Source organism: Ursus americanus, chromosome 19 (genome assembly GCF_024610735.1).
Source record: "Ursus americanus isolate L20-20 chromosome 19, mUrsAme1.1.p, whole genome shotgun sequence".
In the NCBI taxonomy this organism is placed as follows: Eukaryota; Metazoa; Chordata; class Mammalia; order Carnivora; family Ursidae; genus Ursus; species Ursus americanus.
Genome location: NC_142145.1, coordinates 44,383,038 through 44,406,500, shown reverse-complemented (window position 1 = coordinate 44,406,500; position 23,463 = coordinate 44,383,038). Strand labels below are relative to the sequence as shown.

The window sequence follows — 23,463 nt, the reverse complement described above, 5'->3', positions numbered from 1 at the left end:
GACACTGCAAATACAAATCTTTCCCTTAAACAGTAATCCCCTCTCAGTCCCCCGTGTAAATGATTAAACCTCTTTGGGGGAAGGGACACATCAGCCGATCACCCCGACTGCAAATTTATAACACCTACACGAAATGTTTGAAAAGAAATGGGTCACTTTTATTCACAGTGAATTTGTTCTTCTAAGAAGATGAAGATGAAGAACATTAGGATGAAGTCAACGGAGTAAAGTGGCATCAATAAAGACGCACAAAGCCCCCAGGATATCTGAGTTTGGAACCGAACGGTGATTGGTATGCGCCTAAGAGGAAAAAATGATGCCTGCAATGTTCCTTAAGATCCCCTCTGTGTTGCACCGGTGGCCAACAGCAAGTTCGGCAGCAAGAGAGTAAAGAAGATGGGAAGTAATAATAACAATAAAAAGAATAATCTGGTGCAAATGGACCCCAAGGTGTAGTAGTCATCCCCGTGCAACAATCGCCCTTCACTGCAATTTACTGATGTTGCTTCATTACAATACAGCATATAAAGGGGTCATGTACGAAGTGCACTATTTAAAGGTACGTGTTTGAAGCCGCACACAGCACCCTGGCAGGCGCTGCTAGGGGAGGCAGGTCAGACTGCTCGAAAGTGAAATTACCTCTACGAAAATTCAATAGAGGCACAACGTGTACACATCGCGGTGATGAATTCGAGGGGAAGAGGATAAAAGGGAGCAGGGAAAAGTGTTTCCTTAGTGAAATATTAAAGGCATTTCAAATGAATCTGAATTAACCCATCCTTTGGAAAGGTAACAACTTGTGGTTCTGTTAAAAGAAAAAGATAAAAAATTTGATGGTTCCTGTTTGAAAATACACACTGGCTTTCTGTTGCCTATTCCTCGTCTCCATAAAATAACTTAGTCAATGTCTGCAGGGGAAATGCACCCTCAGGGTCCTATTATCAGGAGAGAAAAATGATTCGTTTTCTGAGTCTTGCCCTGCTGTAGTTGAAAGTTTTACTTTTCAGCCAGCGCCCAGAAGATGCTGAAGCAACGCGTTAAGGGGAAGAAAGAGATTCTTTCCCCACCAAGGATCACTGAGTATGTCATTGGTTAATCCTTGCTCTGTGCTTCTCATTAGCATTACTCTCAAGTTTCTGGTTATCATATCCGAAATATTAAGACATAATAACTACGAAGGTGCAGATAATTGGATATTAGCCAGAACATACTTGACTGGGCAGGAGGTAGGGCCCTGCTTAAACTAATCCTGAAATATATTAATCACCAATTAATGAAGGGGTTTCAAATTCATTTTCTATTAGAGAACACCTCCGAGTATCTAAGCTTTTTCTAACAAAATGACTTGGAATAACAGGGTAGAAATAAGGAATATGACCATCTGATGATGTCTTGAATTAATTCCTTACAGCCTGTTGTCAGGTAATCATGAAAACTATGGTGAAAACCTTGATTACATTTACTAAGTCTGATGGGAGGAAGAGGGGACACTTTTCAATGTTCAGTGGCCTTGGTTTAAATCCCAAATTTATCCCTTTAAGTGGCAGAGCCATAGCTAAACATTTCAGCAGAGAGCTGTCACAATATTATCTGAGTCTTTCAGCCTAGACAGACCTCTAGACCTCCAACCTAACAACAGATGTACTCTTAAAATATAAAACCAATTAATGGGAGCCAGAGAAGTCCAGCCAAGGCATGCTTTGTACACAGTAAACAGTAAGTAGTGAGAAGTTGATGAATATATTAAGGGATAAAAACCTTAACTGCTTGGTGGTTGAAAAGTCATCACCGCTTAGATGGAAATAAAATAATGTTAAGAAAAAGAAAACAGGAAGAGGAATGGAGAGAGAAGGAAAGCCATATTTCTGTACAATTCACGCGGCTGTGAGATTTGAGTCTGACCTGCCCCAGACGTTCTATCAGTGTGGTTATAAAAGCCCCCACTAAGCTCCCTAGAAAAGCCTCTGCACGTACTCACTGGATTAGAGAAATGGCCACAAAAATGCCATACATCTTAAAGAAAAATAAAATAAAATGTCCAAGTACATTACTCTCACAAAGGGATTCGGATATCTTTTCACATTTAAAAGGTGTAGCTCCCAGATACTCTGAAAACGACTTACATTTTTATGTCAGAGAAAACCATGTTTGGATTAATGCAATGTAAGCAAGAGCTCGAATGACACCAATTCCTCTGTTCTTTTCCCCTGACTTTATTCACGTAATTTTGATGAAGACGGCAAGAAAACTCCTGGTCTCTCAGGGTGGTTTGTTTTTTTTTATTCTGTTGTTTACTGACTTTAATTTTAATAATTCTTAAATAAGCACTCACAGCAGATGAACTCAGATATGCAGGCAAGTAGGCCCTTTTATCAACAATTTTGCCATAGAAATACACAAACATTTCAATGGCTCTTCATTAGCAAACAAATCAACAAGTGATATTTTAATGCATGACTTTATGCCATCTCTGTGGGGACTGTAGTCGAGAGTGTGATGTACAGTACAGAGAAAGGCAGCATCAGCCACAGTGTCCCAGGGCGCCCTCCATTGAGGTCTTCGAAGCCTCTGCTTAAAGAGTGCATTTAATTGACTGATAGACAGTAGCTTCTTTGTTCACAGAAGACAGCGAAGTAATGGCAGCTTGAAAATCGTACCATCTACAGGGTCTCCTGAGACCAGTAACAGGGGGATATGTGTCAGGAATAAATAAATAATCTAATTATTAAGCCACTTCCTGTCAAGTTAACTCCAATTTGTTGGCTTTTGAAGGCAACAAAACGAGGCATTTTTCCTCATTATGCTTCTCTTTTTATACCAGTGGTAATCACAGGCGGATTAAAGGGTGCCTGATTGGTTTTTTTGTCAAGGAACTGAGAAGCAGCCAACAGTACAGAAAAACAGAGTTGGGTTTAGAAGAAATTTCATGCTTGTCTCCTTTCCAGCTCCCTAGCAGCCCACACGGCTGCCCCATACAGAGCCACCAGCTGTATAACAAATGTGCGCCCCTCCAACTGGGGCCGACCGGGCCCCAGGCGCCATCCTGAGAGCTGTGAGATACCTTGCAATCTTGGCAGGTAGCTACTGCTGTCATAGGCATAATTCTAAAGGTGACCTACGAAACCCCATCAGCTCACCAAATGCAACGAGATGAGCAGCTGAAGTTAGACACCCACTCTCCGTACTGGCTCCCTTTCTTTTGTTCATTGCTATGAGCGGCCCTGAAACTAGGAAATAACCGATGGAAACGGGTCAGCAGACACCTTTTCTTTTTGTGCATCCGAAGGAGCCCGTGGAAATAGGCCGCGCTGTGTCTGGGTAGACGGGCGCGTGTGCGGGCAGGGGTCTGTCTTTCTGTGTCTCCTGCCCGTGACTTTCGGTGCCCTCCGTTCAGAAAGGTTTTTGCAAACTTCATTCCGAAACGGAGACCCGCATTTGAGAATAAACATACCGAGCAGGGGGCGAAACACGGATACGCTGGTGGCGTATTCTCCAGCAAGTCAAAGGTGAGGACAAACCCGGAGCCAGACGCCCCGCCAACGTGTCTCAGGCAGTCACATGGAACGATCCATCTGGCACAGACTCTTTTCCCAGCCTCTCTGTACGGAGCCTAGGAAGGAAGGCTGGCATCCAGGAATTCGGCTGGAGCACAACATTCTTCGGAGGCCTCTTTAAGGGCAGTGCGTTCTCCAAAGTCACAAGAAACTGAATCTTCCCTCTGCCTGGGGACTCCATCCGAACCCTCAGTCTCAGGGAAAATTAACATCACAAGAAATGGCGAAGGGCCTTTCTTAGGGGCTTGTAAATTACAAACTCCACTCACTGCCAGTTCATTTTTACTCTTGTAAATCCAAGCTGCTGGGCACAGGCTAAAACACAAAACCAGGATAAACACCCCTGATTTTCCTTTACTAGCTTAACACGAAACTAAGAAATGGGCTCAGAGATTCTCTTTACAATTTGCTTCAGAAATAAGAATCCGAATCATTAAGAGGAGCCCTTGAAAATGATCTTAAATTCTGGAAAGACTTTTTTTTTTAAGTCTTTTTTTTCCCTTCTTTTATTTGAAAAATGTCCTTGTTTTTAGGAAACTTTCTCAGAGGAGAGGCTTGCTACGTTCCCACAGCCCCACTTGGCACTCCGTAAAACAGTGTAGCCATGTACCATTGACGCCTGCGTTTGTCCTTTCTGAATACATCTTGAATTTTTGTTAAATTGCGCAGATAATTAAACCCTCTTCATATTTACAGTCTGCTTCATTGGTACCATGAATTCTGTTTTCAGTTACTGTCTGCAAATTCCCTCTCTGAACAATTTCATACTAAGCAATAACACTTCATTTTACATAAGTTTTATCTGATGTCCCCATACAGAGACACCAGCTGTACAGTCAATGTGCGGTTCTCAAACTGAGGCCGACCAGGCCATGGGCTCCATCCTGAGATCTATAAGGCACCTTGCTGTCCTTGGCAAGCTTTCCCTGCTATCACGGCGACCATCACTCCACACGGCACACAACTTAAAATCATCTGATTATTAGAATTTGTGGCCCACACTCCATTTTATCCTTTATTTAATCTATCCCCAGATCACACATTTGTTTAAATGTTTTGGCTGGCTTACAAATCATGCAGCCATCTGCACAGTAGGTGTGACACCATTTTTTTAGACAAAAGTTACGTTACCAACAAAGATAAAGTCATTTGAAATGCTTTGATGTTTGTTATTCTGCCTGTTTCACTTGGAGCAACTCTAAGAAATAAATAGAATTATCTGTGTAAATCGATGAACATCTATGAAAAACAACACCCAGCAGAACGCCGAGCTTGCTCCATTACCTACGTTAATATCATGACAGCTGAGGAGAGATGACCTGGCCCACTTCTCATCTCTCCTGTACAGATGGCTATTAAAGAGAAAGTATCCCTTTTGTATGGTCCATGTAGAAACCCTTTATGGGCTTTTCAAATAAGCCAGCATTGCCCACATGAGGGTAGCTTTCTGTTACCATTAAACTGCCCAGATTTCATCTTTTTTAATCCAGCTCTTGATGAAATAAGCCAGTATTTCATCATATTTAACACCAAATGCTTTTTTCTTAATTCCCTGAGTTTTGTAAGCCATCAAATGATGACTTAGAATTCAATAGTCTTCTTGTTTAGAATTAAGGCACACTCCAAAGAACCTAATGACTTTGAGTTTCTTAGGATAGTGCAGATACATACACACACACACACACACACACACACATACACCCTCACATATATACACCCACACATAGATGTGTTATTGTAGATTCATTTCTATTCCTTTTTTTAAAAAACAGCCAATGAAAGCTGGGAGTTTAAAGAGCAACACAGCCTTATGCAGAGATCCCTATCTTTGGATATTTCCCCTTAAGACATATAAAATCCAAAACCACTATAGACCTCAAAATATTGGTTTTAGCCCATTGTAAAGCAAGAGCACTCAAGCTGAAATGTTTCAGAAGTGATACTGAATGTCACAAAACTATAATGAAGATTAGTCACACAGCACACCATCCACTAAAGAAATGGAAGGAAAAGAATGCCATTCGTGACCTTGGGCATCAAACAAATTGCAGAACACATGAATGCCACTTGCCACAAGAACAGACTAAAAATTCGCCACAGTGTACAAAACGGATTTATGCATTCTCTTTGTCTTGACATCAGTGACGTATATCACATGTAACGTAACACATGGGGTATATATCTTTCCACGTGCACTACAGAAGACTTGAATCTTTTCGTGGTCTTTTAAAAATTATAACTGAAACACCGAGTATTCGAGATTCGGACAAAAATAGTCAATATCTTTCCATCAGTGTTTTCCTACTAGTTGTCTTTTATAGTTCCAAATTCTAGCTTTGCTTTTCTAAGAGATAAATACATTTGTTTCCCCCAGATGCTCTTAAGGATCGCCCTTGATCCTGCTGGGACAGGTTTATTAGTGACTAGTTGTGGATTTCCCGTTTTTTGGTTCCCCCCCCCCCCCAAAAAATGGGGTGCTCTGCCAGCTTAGAAACAAATTTGCCATTGTGAGCCTGGTCTTTCAGATCAGATGAAAAATACGAAAAACTCAAAGCTTATTAAGTAATCATTTCTAAGTCAGTTTTTAAAAATAATTCTTAGGTACATGGTTTATACCCACTCCCTTCGGATTCTCCATCTGAGAACTTTGAAAGGGAGGCCTAGAAATGGCCGTTGCTATATCCTGACCCCTCGTCCTCCAATGTCCATGAGTGTAGCAATCAATTCCAAGGATAATGGTATTTCTCCCCTTTGATCATTTCTTTGTCAAGCGGACTGGACTTGGATGGTGAGTGTACTGCTGGTTGTCTACCACCAGCCGCTTGCAATTTGCTCACTACGTTTCATGAGACAGTTGTTTGTGGCTGTTTGGAACACATTTGTCTCTTTGGGGATTTAGACGCTAGTTGCAATGCCAACCTCCGTAGTGATCGAAATTTCTTTCTAACTAAAATAGATAATTAGAGGCTGGTAATTATTGGTCAAGAATTATCAGAGTGAAAAAATTAAGCTTCTCATAAATAGTTCTTGGCAATGTCATCTCTTTATATTATTACATGCCTAACAGCCCTTTATTCAGAGCACTTACAAATTTACTCTACTGCTGTTGAGCCTCATAATTTTATATGAGGCAATTCCTTTGCTGGGTTAAACACATTTAAATTCCCTGGTTTCATCTCTGTCTGTGCTAATCCATACCAAATAATAATAATAACAGAAATCTCAAAGAGGAAAATAATAATAAATATTTACTATGCTGATAGAGACGGGGGGAAATGAATTATAAGACATAATACACAATGGCTTCTTTCTGTATTCTCAGGTCAAAAGCCAACGTAAACTATGTGAAAGGAACAAAGGAAGACAAGAAAAAATTTCTCATCTGTGCAGACTTGAAAAGAGGGAAATCTTTTCCCCAGGAAAGCTGTTAAAATGTTTTGTAGCTCTTTTTGTGTGTGTGTGTAAAGAAGAAAAGAAACCCCTAAATAGTCACTGGTCTGATTTCTTGCTGAAACTGTGTCAAAATGTGGTGGAGAGTGAGGTTTTCTTTCTTTCCTTAATAGACATAAGTCAAATCCCTGATGCATTTTTATTGAGTAATTATTCCTGCAACTCTGACCATGTGCCCACACCTAGCTGCAAAACGGCACTTAAGCAGAGCGTCTCCAGGTATGTACCTGGTTAGAAACATTGATGGTTTTCCTTTCACAAATGTCCCTGGCCAATAGCCTGAGACCAGCACTTCCAGAAACAAGCATGGAGGTTTCCTGACGCTGTGATTGCATGAAACATGTGTGCTACAGAGAAGCAAATTTAGAGTTACACCTCATTGGGTCATCTGCAGACCTTGTTCTCCATCAGGTGACATAATCCTTCCTCTAGACTGATTGAAATGTAGAACGAAATCTGCAAAAACACTATATACCCTCTTAACAAAAAGAGTAAGAGGCTTTTCAGATAGCCTCTAATCCTTCTTCCCTGCTAAATGTCTAGTTGAGATTATTTTTTGATTAGACAAAAAACATACACAGACACACAACCTAAAAATACCTACCCTCAATGGAGGTATTTTAGTCAACAAAATAATGCTGCCTGCCTCATTTGAAAGACTAAGCATCACACTGGGATTTTAAAAAAGGAGATCTTAGCCTTTGTGACATCCTCCCATTATGCATTCTCTTTCTGTAGATACTAACAACACGACTGGAGTTTAAGGACTTGGATGCATGGTCAACAGATAAAACAATTAAATGGATGCTATTCATTTGTTTAGGCCTCAAGTGCAAGAGAATTCCATATTTTATTATTAAAAATAGCATGAATATTAAATAACTAGGCCCTCTGTGGAAAGGAATAGAATTTGCTTCTCTGATGGAAGGTGAACTGTTAAATGCTCAGATCCCAAGAGGAACTGAGTGTCATATTAATCCACCATAAGGTAGAGGGAGAAAGCCCTGGAAACACACTAATGTTGCAAGGAGTGTAAGAGAACTACGAAAGGAAAGGTATAAAGCAATTTAAAAAGAAAGACCAGCACAAACCAACGAACATTATGGCCAAATGATACTAAGATTGGAAAATCAAAAAGTCCTCTCATTGCTCAACATTCAGTTCTGATTTGACATACGCAAAGAACATGAATATCGGGGTGAAAAATATACTCAATCTGTTCATCTGGTTCCCGGGATAAATAATAAAATCCAGAACGAAAAATAAGTTTATGTAGAATAAAACGAAACAGAAGTACGGCCTACAACATTTTGCTAAATTTTCCTTATGGTGCAAATTCCGAGAAACATTTTCACTGAAGCCCACGTAAAACTGTAGCATGAAGCAGAATCATGAATGACTGCCACCAATAAACTCTACTCAAGAAATAAAGAGATGGAAAATATTAGCATTTATCATGACAAGAAGAATTCACTCTTTCTAACCCACGCCCCCCCACCCCACCCCCGAAAAAAAAGCAGTTTTGAAAGTTTATAAAGAATATGTTTGGAACCCAAAATAGAAGAAAATTGCAAGGAAACACATTATTTAAATCTCTCTTACATGTTGTCATTACCTGCTAGACACTCAGTAAAGCTGTCACTGTTACTCTACCACATTGGAGAATAGGATATTGAATGTAGAAGAAAATCACTAATAATATTAGTACTTAAATCTGGAAAATATAGAGATAAAGTGATCAATATTTTAGCTGTTGTGTGTCAGTTCCACTTTGCACAATTCTGTACTTAGTCTTTTATAAGCAATAATTCTCCTAAAGACGCGTCATTTGAAAACTATAAGGCAAATCCTATTGAAAAACTATTAATCAATTTTCTAACACGCTTTTGAATTTATCTGTATTAATTTCTACAAGAACATTAGGAGTTCTGTTATGGTTGCTTTAATGATCAGTAATGATAGTTGGAGCAACCCTTCCACTGAGCATTCTTAGAGCACCTCTGATTAGTGTATAAAAAAACTTGTTTACCCCTGAAAACAAGTTCAGAGTCTAAAATGCTGAATTTTCTTTTCTGTCTTAGAATTTGGTAATAGGAGAGCGTGAGGTTAATTGGACTTTTCAGTATTATATCACAATTATTTATGGTATTATCAAATACCATCAAATGAGGATGAAATTAAAAAAACTCTGATAGTATAAAAACACAAATGAGTAACAAAAATAGCATAAAGTAATAACAATTGTCATTTCACTAGTAGAAAAAGATCTGCTTGATAAAGTTTAATTGGCTGGTAAAACTCTTAGTGTTATTACTAAGTGCTTATCAAATTAAAAAACATAGGAGGTAACCTCAGAGGAATTAGGGGATAATGGGACAATACGAATAACCGAAAAAATGATCCTTTCCGCGCTAGCCCCTAAAATAAATGCAAAATCCCTGAAAACACTGGCCGAGAGTGATTTCAGAGATCTTCACCCAAACAGCTTTTATAAAAATCTATGTGAAATTTGGTAGGGAAATAAAAAATGATTAGTGAATTCTTTACATGATCTTTATGATCATGATTATTTTCCAGGCTGTTGAAACCATACATATAAAACGATCTTATGGCCATTTAAATTATTTATGTTTCCCTATCACAAAAACTCACCACTTTAGATTTTGATACAAAGATGCTGAAGCAACACACAGCAGTGCCATTACCATAATAACTTCTGAAATTAAAACCTGTCTAAAACTCTACGGAAAGCTAACATCCAGTTCATTAACCATTCCTGTTAGTTTTCAATAATGCAAAAATGATTAGAAGTTTAATTTGTTAATCACCTGTGTTTTGACTGGCAGTAGCTATATAATCCTCTGCAGAAGTCTAAACTAGCCCTTGCAGAAAATAAAATGTGCTAATGTCTTATCAGGCCTAATAATAGTCATAAAAATCAATCATGCCTAGGTAAAACATTGATGGCCGAACAATTAATTCATCTTTAACTCTGTTTAATTATATAGGCATTGACATACACAAGTAGGAGGAAAAGCTATCTGTAAGAAGGGTTAGAGTGTCACTCACCAATCATGTGATTTGCAACATGAACCTGAATATCCCATTCATTGTAGAAAACCATCTGACACTTGATGCACTGATAGGTCTTCTTCTGAGAAAACAAGTATAAATAGAATTACTTAGACACGTGCACTTTTTATCGTTTTCTTAAAAAAAAAAAAACCCAACTCTACTCAGGACATTTTTTGGAGATGCTGGTCTTAACGTGTGTTACTAACGAAGCTATTGTGGGTTCCCGGGGCAAAGTTCCATGAGGTCTTACTAAGACTTTGTGGTTTGATCCCAACACTATATTTTAGTTACAAACAGTTGGAAGAAATGAAGGCATATAATTATGGCATAATATATTTTTAAAGATTCCTAAACTCAAAAACAGAAGTTAGTATTTAAAAAAATTTCTGTAGCTCAAGGCTGACTTTCAGAAACTGATGTCTTCGCAGACCCAGACCAAAACGTCTGTGATGCTGCTTCTAGATATCCGTTAATAAAATGGCCAATAAGATTCGTGGAATCTAGCTAAGAGATGCAGTGATTATAATGTTTAGCTGAAGTGTAAAATTTAGATGTTTCAAAAGTTGCTAAATTCTAGCCTTTAAATACACATTTTCTCCTATAAAGACATCATACCATACTGAACATTCTAATATCATTTTATCATTTTACCTAACAGTCCTGGCAAGTGGAGTGAGCAGGATTTATTAATTCTTGTATCATAAATAAAGAAACTGAGGCCCAGGGAAGTAGAAAGATTTGCCTGATGTCAGAGTGCCCTAGAGCTGAGAAGAGAAATAAGTTCTCTTGATTCTAAATGCCAGGCTATCTGATAAAAGCAGCCTTTATGGGGCGCCTGGGTGGCACAGCGGTTAAGCATCTGCCTTCGGCTCGGCGTGATCCCGGCGTTATGGGATCAAGCCCCACATCAGGCTCCTCCGCTATGAGCCTGCTTCTTCCTCTCCCACTCCCCCTGCTTGTGTTCCCTCTCTCGCTGGCTGTCTCTATCTCTGTCGAATGAATAAATAAAATCTTAAAAAAAAAAAAAGCAGCCTTTATGACTTCACATCTTTATCATTGTGTCCCCCATATGGCTCAGTACATATTAGATGAACTCAATAAATAAAGTATTGGTTATGTCTTCCAGAACACAGCTACATAAATTTCTTTATGATGAAACCTGATATTTACAATTAAAAACCATCTTGGAAAACAAAACAAACCATTTTGTAATCTCCCAAATGTGAGAAAATGACATTTATAAAATCACATCAATGACAGTTTGTTAAGGCATTCTTACAGAATCATCTAAAATTGTTTCACCAATGGCAGTCATAAAAAAATATCAGTCTGTAAATTATAATTAATTTTAAAGAACTCAATAGAATCAAAGTCAAGCACAGAAATTTAGCATCATTTCGTAAGCCATTAAAATTATAAATGCTGTTAATGTAAAATTTTCCTAATTATAGTCACCTAACGTAGTATTAGCTTCTGCAACACAGGATAGTTTTCCTTGTAAAACATGGAAGAGCAGGCCTACTTCCAATGGAAGCTTTCTAAACAATCTAGCAGGCTTTGTACATTCGGCATATCGTGAATCGAGTGCGCTGGACCTAAATCTAACACCTAGTTGAAAACCCCGACGATCACCAAGGAAGATTTACTGCGCTGAGCTGTTTACAAGATGCTTTTGATGGTGACATATGGAGCAACGTGTTGCGTAAATAACATCTATCCCTTTTTTAACAATATTTCCCTTTAGAACTAGTTAGAAAATATTTCTTACTCCCAGATGACCTACATTATATATTGTTTATTAGCATACTTCTAGCGTTATTCCTGATATGTGACCTTGCTGAAAAACAAAGAAACATAAACTTAATGGCTAGTCTTTTCTCTTGTTAGCACAGTAAAACATACAATATGTCGAAAACTGTCTCCAAAAATGATGACTGATGAATATGTTGGTGGAATATACTAGGACTTTTTTTCTCCTGGTCTAATAATAAAGAATAAAATCACCTGACAAGCCAAAATAATAAAATACCAGCACTTACTACTACCTTCAAAATGAACTGACATATTTGAAGATGTATGTACATAAGTTTTCTTTTATCATTGAAAGAAAATGCTTTTGTCACTGCTGATAATTCAAACACTAATTCTACCCTTAAGACAGTGTCTAAAATGTTATGTTCTATTCTTATTAACAAAGTCATATTCTTATTTATAAGCTCCTAAATTTGGGGCGGAACGAGACAAGAATTTCATGTCATCAAAAAACAGTATACCACGATCTTAAAATGCTGTAGTTTCAACTTTGCCTCCGCACATAGCCCACATTTCCCAAATACAAAGCAATGACATGTAAATTGGGATGTGTTAAGGTATTCTTTTTTAAAGCCATGATATAAAATTCATTTTTACCTTCTATTTCTTTTTAAAACAGTAATTTTAAATGACCTTTAAAGCATCCTTATTATAATATAGACTCTTAGCAAAATATGTGAGAGACCCCTGCCCACCCATACACCATCTTTAAGTAAAGTGATAATAACCTCTGAACAGTGCTGGTTGGCCTTGGGACGCTCATTCCCTTGGAGGCAAACCCACTCCAGGTCTGTACAGCTGAGTTTGTAAAGGACTTCTTCCCAATTCTAGACCCAAATCTGCTTTTCTGCTACTTTCAGTCATGGGTCCTAACTCTAGGCTCTGGAGCTATAAAGAATAGGTTGGATCCCTTGTCTAATATGACAATTACATTAACTCTTTTTCAGACTGAGAATGGAAGGATGTTTTAAGAAACGCTTTGAACAATTTTCACCATCCTGGTTACTCTCTTCCAGGTCAACCTTTTAAGAAATAGAACCCCAAATTAAGCACAATACTCCAGGGTTGTCCTGACCCTTAAGGAGTACAGGAGGACTGTCACCTCCCTTAGGACAATTACTTCCATTTATATAGAAGACAACAACAACAAAAAAGTCAAGTGAGATCATTTCTTCTAAAAGCGTTTAACAGTAGAAACAGAACTTCCATTGTTTGGGCCCCAGATTGGCCTTTATCAACGCTTAAGTTGTCAATTTACTTGAAATGCTAATTTAGTACAATTTTTAAAAGAGACTTTTTTTCATTAGCCTTTTTTAATGTGCTACTTGGGAGTGGGGTTGTCATTTCCTGATTGTTCTCTTTTGTTTTCTGATACTGATAGATGTAATTATCAAGGATACAACTTTTTCCCAGCACCTCATTATTTTTGATTGATTTTGAGAACAATTTAAATGTGCCTTTTTGACATTCTTGTTTTCAGTTATACTCTGGTTAAGGTACTCAGAGACTTTCAGAAAAGAGCATCTCATAAATTAAAAAAAAATGATTAGGATCTTTAATAATGTATACTTTAAAAAAAAACATTATTCTGATTAACCCCTCCCCCCACCCCAACCACATTCCATTAGGACTTAGGCTTCACATTTAGCCTCACCAAGCCAAAAAATAATATATACTTTGCAGTTATAAATTGCTTTGATTTTTTTAAACAAAAAAAAATCTGACTATAAAAAAAAACTAACTATAAAAGAAATCACTGAGTTCATAGTAAGCCTCAAAACCAGAAAAGAAAAAAAAACCTTAGTACCATTAGAAGTGACTATTACATAAATCTCTTTTCTGAAAATTAGTAATTAAAGGCATCAGAAGCACTAAGCTTTTTTAGGAGGAAATGTAGTTTATGCCTATTTGATGAGGAAAAGTTCTTTATGAAAGACTCACAGTAGAAGGGATGACAGAATTAGAAATTCACCGTTTTGCAATGCCAAATAAAGGAGCCCAGGATACTCATTAATGGAAGCTAAAACTCTTTAAGAGAAAGGGTATTCTGGAGATACTCAATTTTTATCCTTTAAAAACCACAAAGAGAAAGATGTACCTTTCCAGTGGATTTATCTGGTGATAATCACTGCAACCAGACTACTTAGCCTAATATCACTACTAATAAAATAGCTTGGCATTATGTGTCTCTCAATGTGATGCAATATGGAGCATAATACATCATAATAAAGCACTCTCATCTAAACTGCATACCTGAATCTAATCAGGCTTTTAGACAAACAGTCCAATTTTCAGGAAATGCAGGGACAGAGGAACAAGCAGTACCCTGGGCGGGGGGGGGGGGGGGGGGGGGGGAGGGTACACAAATCCAAAATATTCTTCAAAACAAATCCGAAATATTCTTGGCCTATAATCTTCAAAAAGCCAATGTCACAGAGCGGTTAAAAAGGTGGAGAGATTGTTCTCAGGTGAAAGAGATTAAAAGGATAACCAATAAATGTAGTGTGTGGGGCACCTGGGTGGCTCAGTTGGTTGGACGTGGGCCTTCGGCTCAGGTCATGATCCCAAGTCCTGAGATCGGGTCCCACATCAGGCCCCCTGCTCAGCGGGAGTCTGTTTCTCTCTCTGCCTACCCCTTCCCCTGCTTGTGCTTGGTCTCTCTCTCTCTCTCTCTCAGATAAATAAATTAAATCTTTAAAAAAAAATGTAGTGTGTGTGTAAATGTAACATGTGGATTTTGATTTGGGGAGAAAACAGTAAAAAAAAGGTTTTTGAGGAAACTCAGGAAATCTGAATTTCCGCTGGTTATAAAATGATATTGGGTAATTACTGTTAACTTTCTTAGATGTGAGAATGGTATTATGGTTATGTGGATAAACATCCTTTTTGTTAGGAGATGCATACTAGATATTTACGGGTGAAATGGCATGATGTTTACAATTTACCTCCAAATATTCAGAAAAAAATATAGTCATATACAGATAAAGTAAATGTAGTTAAACATTAATAATTATTAAACCTAGGTACATGCTTAAATATTTTCATAATAAAAAGTGGGAATAAGTGGATAGAATAATTCATAACATGTCATTTTTTTAAAACACTAAACATAACCTGATTAAACCCATCCCTTTGGTTCATTTTAAACCCCCACACTTGATGTACACCCAAAATGATTTGTGATGAGTTGTTACAAACAGCTTTGCAAATATTTTTTGTATTTTTTGTGAGGGTTTTTTCTGTTACTTGTTTTTTATAAATCTAATGTATAAACTCCAAGAGGTCAAAAAAACCATAGCTTACATTCATTTCTATCATAAAGAAATAACAGTTTCCTACGATTGTCTCTAAAGTCTACAAAGAGCTCATATGCATAAAATTCACTTGCAACAAAACTGTGAGAGCTGATAAAGGAGGGATTATTATCCTCATTTACAGATGAAGTGACATGTACTAATTCATTCGGATTGTGAATACCATAACTAAATCCAATATTCCACCCTGCCTCCCACCTACTGGGTTTTAACACAGTTTATACTCTGATCATTTGCAGGTAAATTTACAGCGGCATTTTAGGTGTATTTTGAAAGGCTGTCCTTAAAATTGTGTAGTGCTTTGGTCTTTGACAATGCCAGGGATAGTATCACAGTGAGAAAACTGTCCCTAAGTACCAGGCCCTTGACCAAAATTCAGAGGTCGGAATTGGCTTCCAAAGTCCCCTACTGGACTTCAAGATTTTCTCTTTTCTCTCAGTGTCCTGAGATTCTATTGCCATGTTCTTTTTTTATTTTTAAAGATTTTATTTATTTATTCGACAGAGATAGAGATAGCCAGCAAGAGAGGGAACACAAGCAGGGGGAGTGGGAGAGGAAGAAGCAGGCTCATAGCGGAGGAGCCTGATGTGGGGCTCGATCCCAGAACGCTGGGATGATCACACCCTGAGCCAAAGGCAGACGCTTAACCGCTGTGCCACCCAGGCGCCGCTACTGCCATATTCTTAACCATATATGTTTGTGTATTAGTCCTGCTCAATACTGAAAGAACAATTTCAACCTGAGAACTTACATATGTCTCCAATCCTGAAAATTTTCAGCTATTATTTGCTTCAGTTTTCTTCAGTTTCCATGTGTCCTTCACACACCCTCCATTCACTTCTACTAAACTCCTATTAGGCCAGATTGGAGCGTCTGGATTTCACCTCCAGGTATCTTAACCATATTTCATGCATATTTTAGAAGTCAGTTTGTCCCTCTGTTTTGACCTAAGTGATTCTCTGTACTCTGACAAACCGTGAGTTCTCTCTTCACTGATCTCCAGTCTAGAGTTTATCCTATCTATCAAAGCTTTTATTTCAGTGACTATTTTTCATTTCTAATTTTAAACACATGTGCTCTTGCTTTGTTTATATTTGGATTTACTTCATAACTGATCACTCCTTTTACTAGAAATCATACCTTCATTTATCTTTCTGAGCTTCTAAACATACTTACTTCAAAGTCTTTGTCAGACTGGTCCATTTCATTAATTTCCTCTGGAGTAGAATCTTGGTTTCATAACAGCTGACATTTTTGTTTGTTTTTTTGTGGCTTTTATTTATTTATTTTTGTTTTATTTTGTTTTGCGGCTTTACTAGCATTAGATTCATTCACATATTTTGGAATCTTGGTTTGAAGCCTTTTGTAATGAAAGATTTTTTTTTTTCTATGTGCTCATTCTTCCCTTGTTAATAGTTTTGCCATTGCTTCTACCAGACTATCTCAAGACTCCTAGACCAGGCTAGGTCTCAAGAGGCATTTCCTGTATGTCTGATGTGCCACAGGGATATAGAGGACATTGCTAGTTGAATCACAGAGCCAGCATATGGCTAATTCAGTTTTAAGTCATAAAACTGTATCTTTCTTCCTATCCCTTTAACTCTCCAGCTGAAAAGTCCTAACACCAGGTATGGATCAACAACAGAATTTTTTTTTCCAGTCTCCTATTGTAAGCAATGAAGTTTCTCCCCTGCCCAGCTTTTAGTAGCAGGTTTAGTTTTCTCCCACAGAGATTAAGTCTAATTACCACTTCTGGAGTAGAATCTAGCAGAATCCTGGCTTCAGTCCTAACCACTTTTGAAATTTGGTTTCTGGATCTCATAGATGGAGAACTGTTTTGAACCTGACCATGTCCATTTGGTTATCTATATTTTATCTATTGTCATTATATGTTTGGGGCAGCAAAGCATGATGCTACAGATCATTTCTCAAGGATGTCCCACAGCCCTCAGATCCTTCTATGTCACCAGTCCCAAACTTAGGCAGTGGCCATCAAAGAAGAGCCAGTCTCAGACTCAGTCAGGAGCCTCTGAAATCAGGGTGTTGTTTACAGCATCAACGATGCTATAAAATATCCATTCCAAACATATCCAGGAGTCTTAGTAGGAAAGCAACTTCAGAATCTTCTTTTTGCAATTAGTTGCTATTTTGTGGCATTATCATTTAGCTGTGTGACAAATCGTTTAATGACCTTGAGTCTTAGTACCTTTCCCTGTAAATTAAAACTAATAAAACTTACATCTTAAGAGTTGATGTGAGAAGCAAGTGAGAACTATATAAAAGTGCTTAGTACCATGCCTACCATGTAGCATGCCTGCATTAAACAGTAACTACCTTTATTGCTCTTTACTTGACAGGTTATTATGGAGACAGAATGGAATACTATATAAACTATCTGACACAACAAAGTTGCTTGTCAAAGATTAATTCTCACTCTTTTATGTGGACTTTGAAACCATATTAAAATTTCTTCGAACTAGAATCCACTAATTTAAATGTTATGACAATTAGTAAAAGTTAAACAAATGTTTATTAAATAAAGGTTTAAAAATTAATAGCATAAAGAATATCAGAAATTGGTGACAGGGTTGGGGGTAGGAAGGAAGAAGAAGATAGAGCATGTAAAAAAGGTACAACCTAGCTAGGAAAAAAAAAAAAAGCTTTTTTCAAGGACTACAGCAATACCATTCTGAGAACGAATATATTAATTATAAATGAGACTTATATTTAAGATCAATAGCACCTTTACTTGGCAGTATTTTGTTGGCAAGCAAATGAATATTATGTGTGAGTGAAAATAATAAACCTACAGCTTTCTACAAATACTCAGTAGTTCAGACATTTTACTAATTTAGTTTGGATATCTTCCAAGTAATTCTGAACTTGTGAGAAAATAAGTCTGAACAGAGAGGGGGGAAAAATAGGTGAAATGTAATGGAAGCCACTAATGAGGAAAAGTTTGCCCAAATAATTCATTGAAAAACACCAGCATGGATTTTTTTTTCTTTTTTTTTTTTTTAAGTAAAATTTTATTAAATTGTTTGTACACGGATTCATTTGGTACATTCTGTTGTGTGCTCTCAGGGTAGTTAAAAGAAGGACACTATTGTCTTACAGATGTGGTTAACGTCCTGAGATTCAAGACCACACAGCCCTTCGTGCTAAGAGCCCAGGAGCCAAGAGATACTAAACGTGACTCCTAAACTCAAGGAGTTACAATATAAATGGGGAACGAACACACACAAATATTAAACTGTTATATAAACAGCATGGCAAAGCAGCTCAAGACCAAACGCCCATCGGTGTACGGCAAAGAGAAGACCGCTAAGACACATCAGATGCGAACAAATTAACATGGTCTACAAGAGTCAGGAAAAATTCCCTGGGAGAGAAAAGACTTTATCTGAGGTCTAAAAATGGGAACAGTTTTCCCTGAGGTCAAAACTGAGTTACAAAGTGCCTGCTATGCGCCAGGCAAGTATTCACACTCCGGCGGGGTATTTGGTGGAATGAGGAAGGCAATTCCGAACAGAAGCAAGGCTAAATAAGATTGCTCTGGCCAACGGACTGGGCAGGAAGAAAAGAGGAGACAGACAAAAATCAAGTAAGAAAAAGATTTCTGTGTTAAATGACTAAGTTGCAATTTTTTCTTTTAACTTTAGACAAACTCTGCATAGGCCCCTGTGGAATCTGAAAAGAAAACAATATTTATTTAAACATACTTAGTTTTTACAAATAAATCCAAAACTCCATAAAGATACACATTTAAGCTACCATCAACTTTGAAATCAGGGGGTAAAAAAGCCCAACCATTTTTTTCCCCCTGCTTTTCTTTGGTTCTTTTTGAATATTAAATAAAATATCTTTGTAATTTACAATATCTTATTTTCAATAGTATCATCAATAGTCAAAAACTAGAAAATAATTGAGATTTCAAAAAAAAAAAAAAACCACCAAAATTCTGGCTAGTACTCACTAAAAAACAAAACTCAGTGTCAAAAATGGAGTAACTGAACTTGAGCCTAAGTTTTTCTCATGGAAAGAGATGCTTTCTCTTTCTTAGGCTTATTTGTCTCCACTCCTCTGATTTCTCCTGATTCAGAATTTGGAGGCTCTTCCAAGAGCTTATTTCCTCCACTACACAGGTCACTGAGACCCTCCAGGTAAGAGATCTTCATCTAGGCGATCTCATTCACTACGATGTGTTCAGTTGCTGTTTATTCTATGCCATAGCAAATGTACCGGAATCAATCTCCTATAGTGTTGTCCATAAAATGGGCAGTCAATACATTTCATGGATTGACTATTCAATGGACTAGTGAGGCATCCCACATCCAGCACCTTCATTCTTAAGCTGCTACCTACGACTTGACTATTTCTGCCTGAAAACTTCTCTATCACTCTACACTGTACCAGAAATCAGCGAATTAGAAGATTCTAGACTAAATAACAGACTAAATTGATGTTGTAGTAAAGGTTACAAAAAAAAAATCACCAAAAGCATGTGTTGATTCTTTCTGAGTTAGGACAGGAATTTGCTTCTAGTTACCACCGGTTATAATGTATTGTTAGTTCCTAGTTTGGAGGGATTTATGACTCATAGATTTGGGTTAACTTCCTATATTGACTGTTTGTAAACATTCATATCATCCAGAAAGCTAAGAAATTGGGAGTGGGGGAATAAGAGTTCAAGTAATCTGTATTTATAAACATAAATGAGAGGAGGGAAAGGAAGGAGTCGAAATTTTTGCCTTACACCAAATTATGGTCTATTTTTCCCATCAAGTATTCCAACTGTATACTGATTGTTTTCACCTTAAAAATCTGAAACCTCCCTTCTGTCTCACTATTGTCAGAATGAGGAGCTGGAGCTGGTGGATATCAGGGACACCTAGTTGGAGAGATGAAGAAGTAGGAACATTAAGTAGTATGTTGCAACACCATCCAACCATCACATGTCCACAGCGACCCATGCTGGAGGTTAATAATATGATTTACAGGGGCGCCTGGGTAGCGCAGTCCTTAAGCGTCTGCCTTCGGCTCAGGGCATGATCCCAGCGTTCCGGGATCGAGTCCCACATCGGGCTCCTCCGCTGGGAGCCTGCTTCTTCCTCTCCCACTCCCCCTGCTTGTGTTCCCTCTCTCGCTGGCTGTCAAATAAATAAATAAAATCTTTTAAAAAAATATGATTTACAGTCCTACCATAAACATGGAGAAAGTTTTGTGAGAGAGAAAAAATATTTTGGAATCCATCAAGAAACATTTGCTTAAGTATGTAACTTCTGCCCTAAAGGCAAGTTGAGAACATAGACAGGTTTGTGAATACTTAACGAGTACTAGCACCACTTACTAGAGACTCGCCATAAATATCAAAAGGATAACACAGAGAGGAGTTTTTATCTAATATTAAATCGTAAGTTTCTTTTTGATTCTCTTAGAATTCATTACATGTTGTGCCAGAATTATTTCAATAAAACTGATTTATCTCCTCAAGGACTGTAAGCTCTTTAAGGGTAGGTGGAGGGCTCTGTCTTATCTGTTTTGTATTCACTGCAATTTATAACATCCCTCTTTCCACACAATAAATTAATGTGTGAATGAGTCATACTGGTTCATTGTACAATAAAAATTTTTGCGTCTTCCCTCTTCCCTTTAGATGAAGGCTCCTGTGGAATCTTATTCTCCTTTGTTTATATTTCCCTAATCTATCCGTCCAGCTACTCTTCTGTCAAAGGAATACCTTGTGGTCTGCCAATTTTGTGCCTTTCTTGTCTACAGATTGTCTCTGTCTTGTTTGGGTCATTTCAGTTACCCTGTATGTGCCCAAATGACCTTGTCCTTATTACTGTTATTTCCATTGAGGCATCTTACCTCACGTCCTCCTTCTCTCGGCCCTTCTTCGTCGTCGTCTTCTTCTTCTTCTTCTTCTTCTTCTTCTTCTTCTTCTTCTTCTTCTTCTTCTTCTCCTTCTTTTGCTTCTCCCTTTCACCCTGTTTTCATTTTGCGTTCTGCCTTCTCTCGTCCATCCCTTCCACTTGAACAGCCTTCCTACTGAGGCAGGTCAGACCACCTTTCTCTTCTCCTTCAAATTGCTTCTAAAACCCCACCTGCTCCATAAAGCTTGTTAGCAATTACGCCCACACAACACTGTGGGTGTTTTGTTGTTTGTACTCTTTGGCACTAAGTGTTTTAGGATGGAGGTGTGTTTCCTTGACTTTACCTATTCTCAATCCTGCTATGCAGCTACAACGTATATAAACGTAGAAGTGGCCGGGTTCTTTTAACCCCTTGTTTTAATTGAATTTATTAGGAGATATAAAACTCTTCTTCATTCATCATTCCTAAAAGCATCTTTTAAAATAAAAGAATAAAATGTCCCCATATTCTTTACATTTTCAAAGGTAGTAGGACAAGCTTAGACAGAGCTGCAGTTCTAGAACGGAAAGGGACGCATGAGGTCATCTATCTCAATTTCTCCATCATAGACAATGAGAGTGAGGTCCAGAGAGATGAAGTATCCTTGCTTGGAATGCACAGAAAATGACCAGCATAGCAAGCCTCAAACTCCAGACTGCCATAAACACAGCCGCCCCTATTCGGGGGGCAGCACAGTTACCATGAGGAATCGCTAACTCTTGCCCAGTTGGCTCTTCGGTGTTCTTCAAACTTGTGGCTCTTCTTGGCACTGGGCCACAGGATCGCCTTCATAGAGCCACCTCTCCCCTGCTAGTTCTTGCTTTCTTTGTGGGTCCTCGCTTCCCAGTGTATCCTTTCCGCAGGGAATTTACTGTGCTATATTCAAAACATCTATTCGCATTACATTACAAGGTTTCCTGTCACTTAAGGAACAATGTCTTATTTCTCCTTTAGCTCCAGTACCCAGGGCACTGCCTGACAGGGGTTATTTGTGAAGGAGTGCATGAACTATACAGAAGTGAATTGATTTGGGCTTTTTATAAGTATACCCAAGAGTAAGTGTTTTCAGAGAAATTTATTGGAGGGAACCAGACTGTTGCCACCAAACATGCCTACATTCTGCATCACACAACCACGTAAGACCTTCCAGTCCCCCTTCAGATTATCCCAGAAAGATTAAACTATAGACTTTAAAAAGCTCTGCGTAATCCTTATTGACAATATATTTTACAAAGCTACAGACTTCCCATAGAAAAAGTGTCCAAGAATGTAACCTGAGAAAATATGGGGCCCTTTCTCAACAGGACTTCTGCTCCATGAGAACACTGCTCCACAGTAAAGAATATGAGGGGCAAAGTGCTAGGAAAAGGATTATAATATCAAACCCGACATTTTTTTATAGAATCTGTGCAAGGCAAGCACTGTAATTTTTTTTTTAGATGTTCCTTAACAGTCCAGGTGATAAATCAGTCATTATTTTAAAAGACATTTTAGAATTTTATTGTTGAATATCCTTACTAGACCTTTGAGAATATTCCTATTTCTAATCCTGCCAACTCCTCACCATCTTAATATGTATATGATTCACTGTTTGAGGGTATATTTGCTTTTTGGAGGTTTAATTCTTTGCCGAGAGAAACATGAAATAATACTTATCTGTCATTGTGAGCCCAGTGTCTATGCCCCATGCCTGTCACAGGTTTGAAACTCAGTAACTGTAGAATGAATGAAAGCGCTAGATACAAATTGATCCAAATAATGTAGCATGTCTGTTATGAAAGGTCTGTTTTCAAATTATTTAAATTTGGTGTAACAAAATGATATCAATTCAGACCCCCTTATGGCGCTGAAAGGATTTGTCTTCCACCAAAAGATGTCAATTTTCCAATCCTAGTAGGTCTAGACATTAAGCTTAGAGGGCTTCCTGCCAGCTACCTCATTTATTTATTTAGCCCTGCCTCCCGTCTACCCTTCCTCCTTGCTTTCTGTTCCACCCCTTACTTTTATTTATTTATTTATTTATTTATTTATTTATTTATTTATTTATTTATTTTTAAGAATGATCTTTGTTAAATATGTGGTCCCTATTCATAATTAAATTCTGTATTTCTGGACATGTATTTATCAAGAAATTTTATTACAGCTCATTTTGCTTCCTCGCTGCTAGCCAAACTTATAAAATGCCCGAGATGATCCTTAGACTTATCTTAAAACGATAATGTTAACATCAGACTTTGTCAAGTTAGGTTTATCAGTCCCACTTTGATTTCTAAATCATGGCGCATCTGTGCTTTGAGACCTCTATCAATCACTTACTTATTAGTGATTTTTAAATATGGAAT

At 37.8% G+C, this 23,463-nt stretch overlaps 1 protein-coding gene across 4 annotated transcripts in view; it reads right to left on the bottom strand.

Annotated features, from left to right (window-relative positions):
• Positions 1–23,463, bottom strand: part of ZNF521 (zinc finger protein 521) — a 274,293-nt gene that overhangs the window by 119,045 nt on the left and 131,785 nt on the right. For all 4 annotated transcript variants that reach the window (XM_045781967.2, XM_045781964.2, XM_045781966.2 and 1 more), the window contains one exon: positions 10,074–10,158. In XM_045781967.2, coding sequence (XP_045637923.1) covers positions 10,074–10,158 — 85 coding nt within the window. The remainder of the gene's footprint in view (positions 1–10,073; positions 10,159–23,463) is intronic.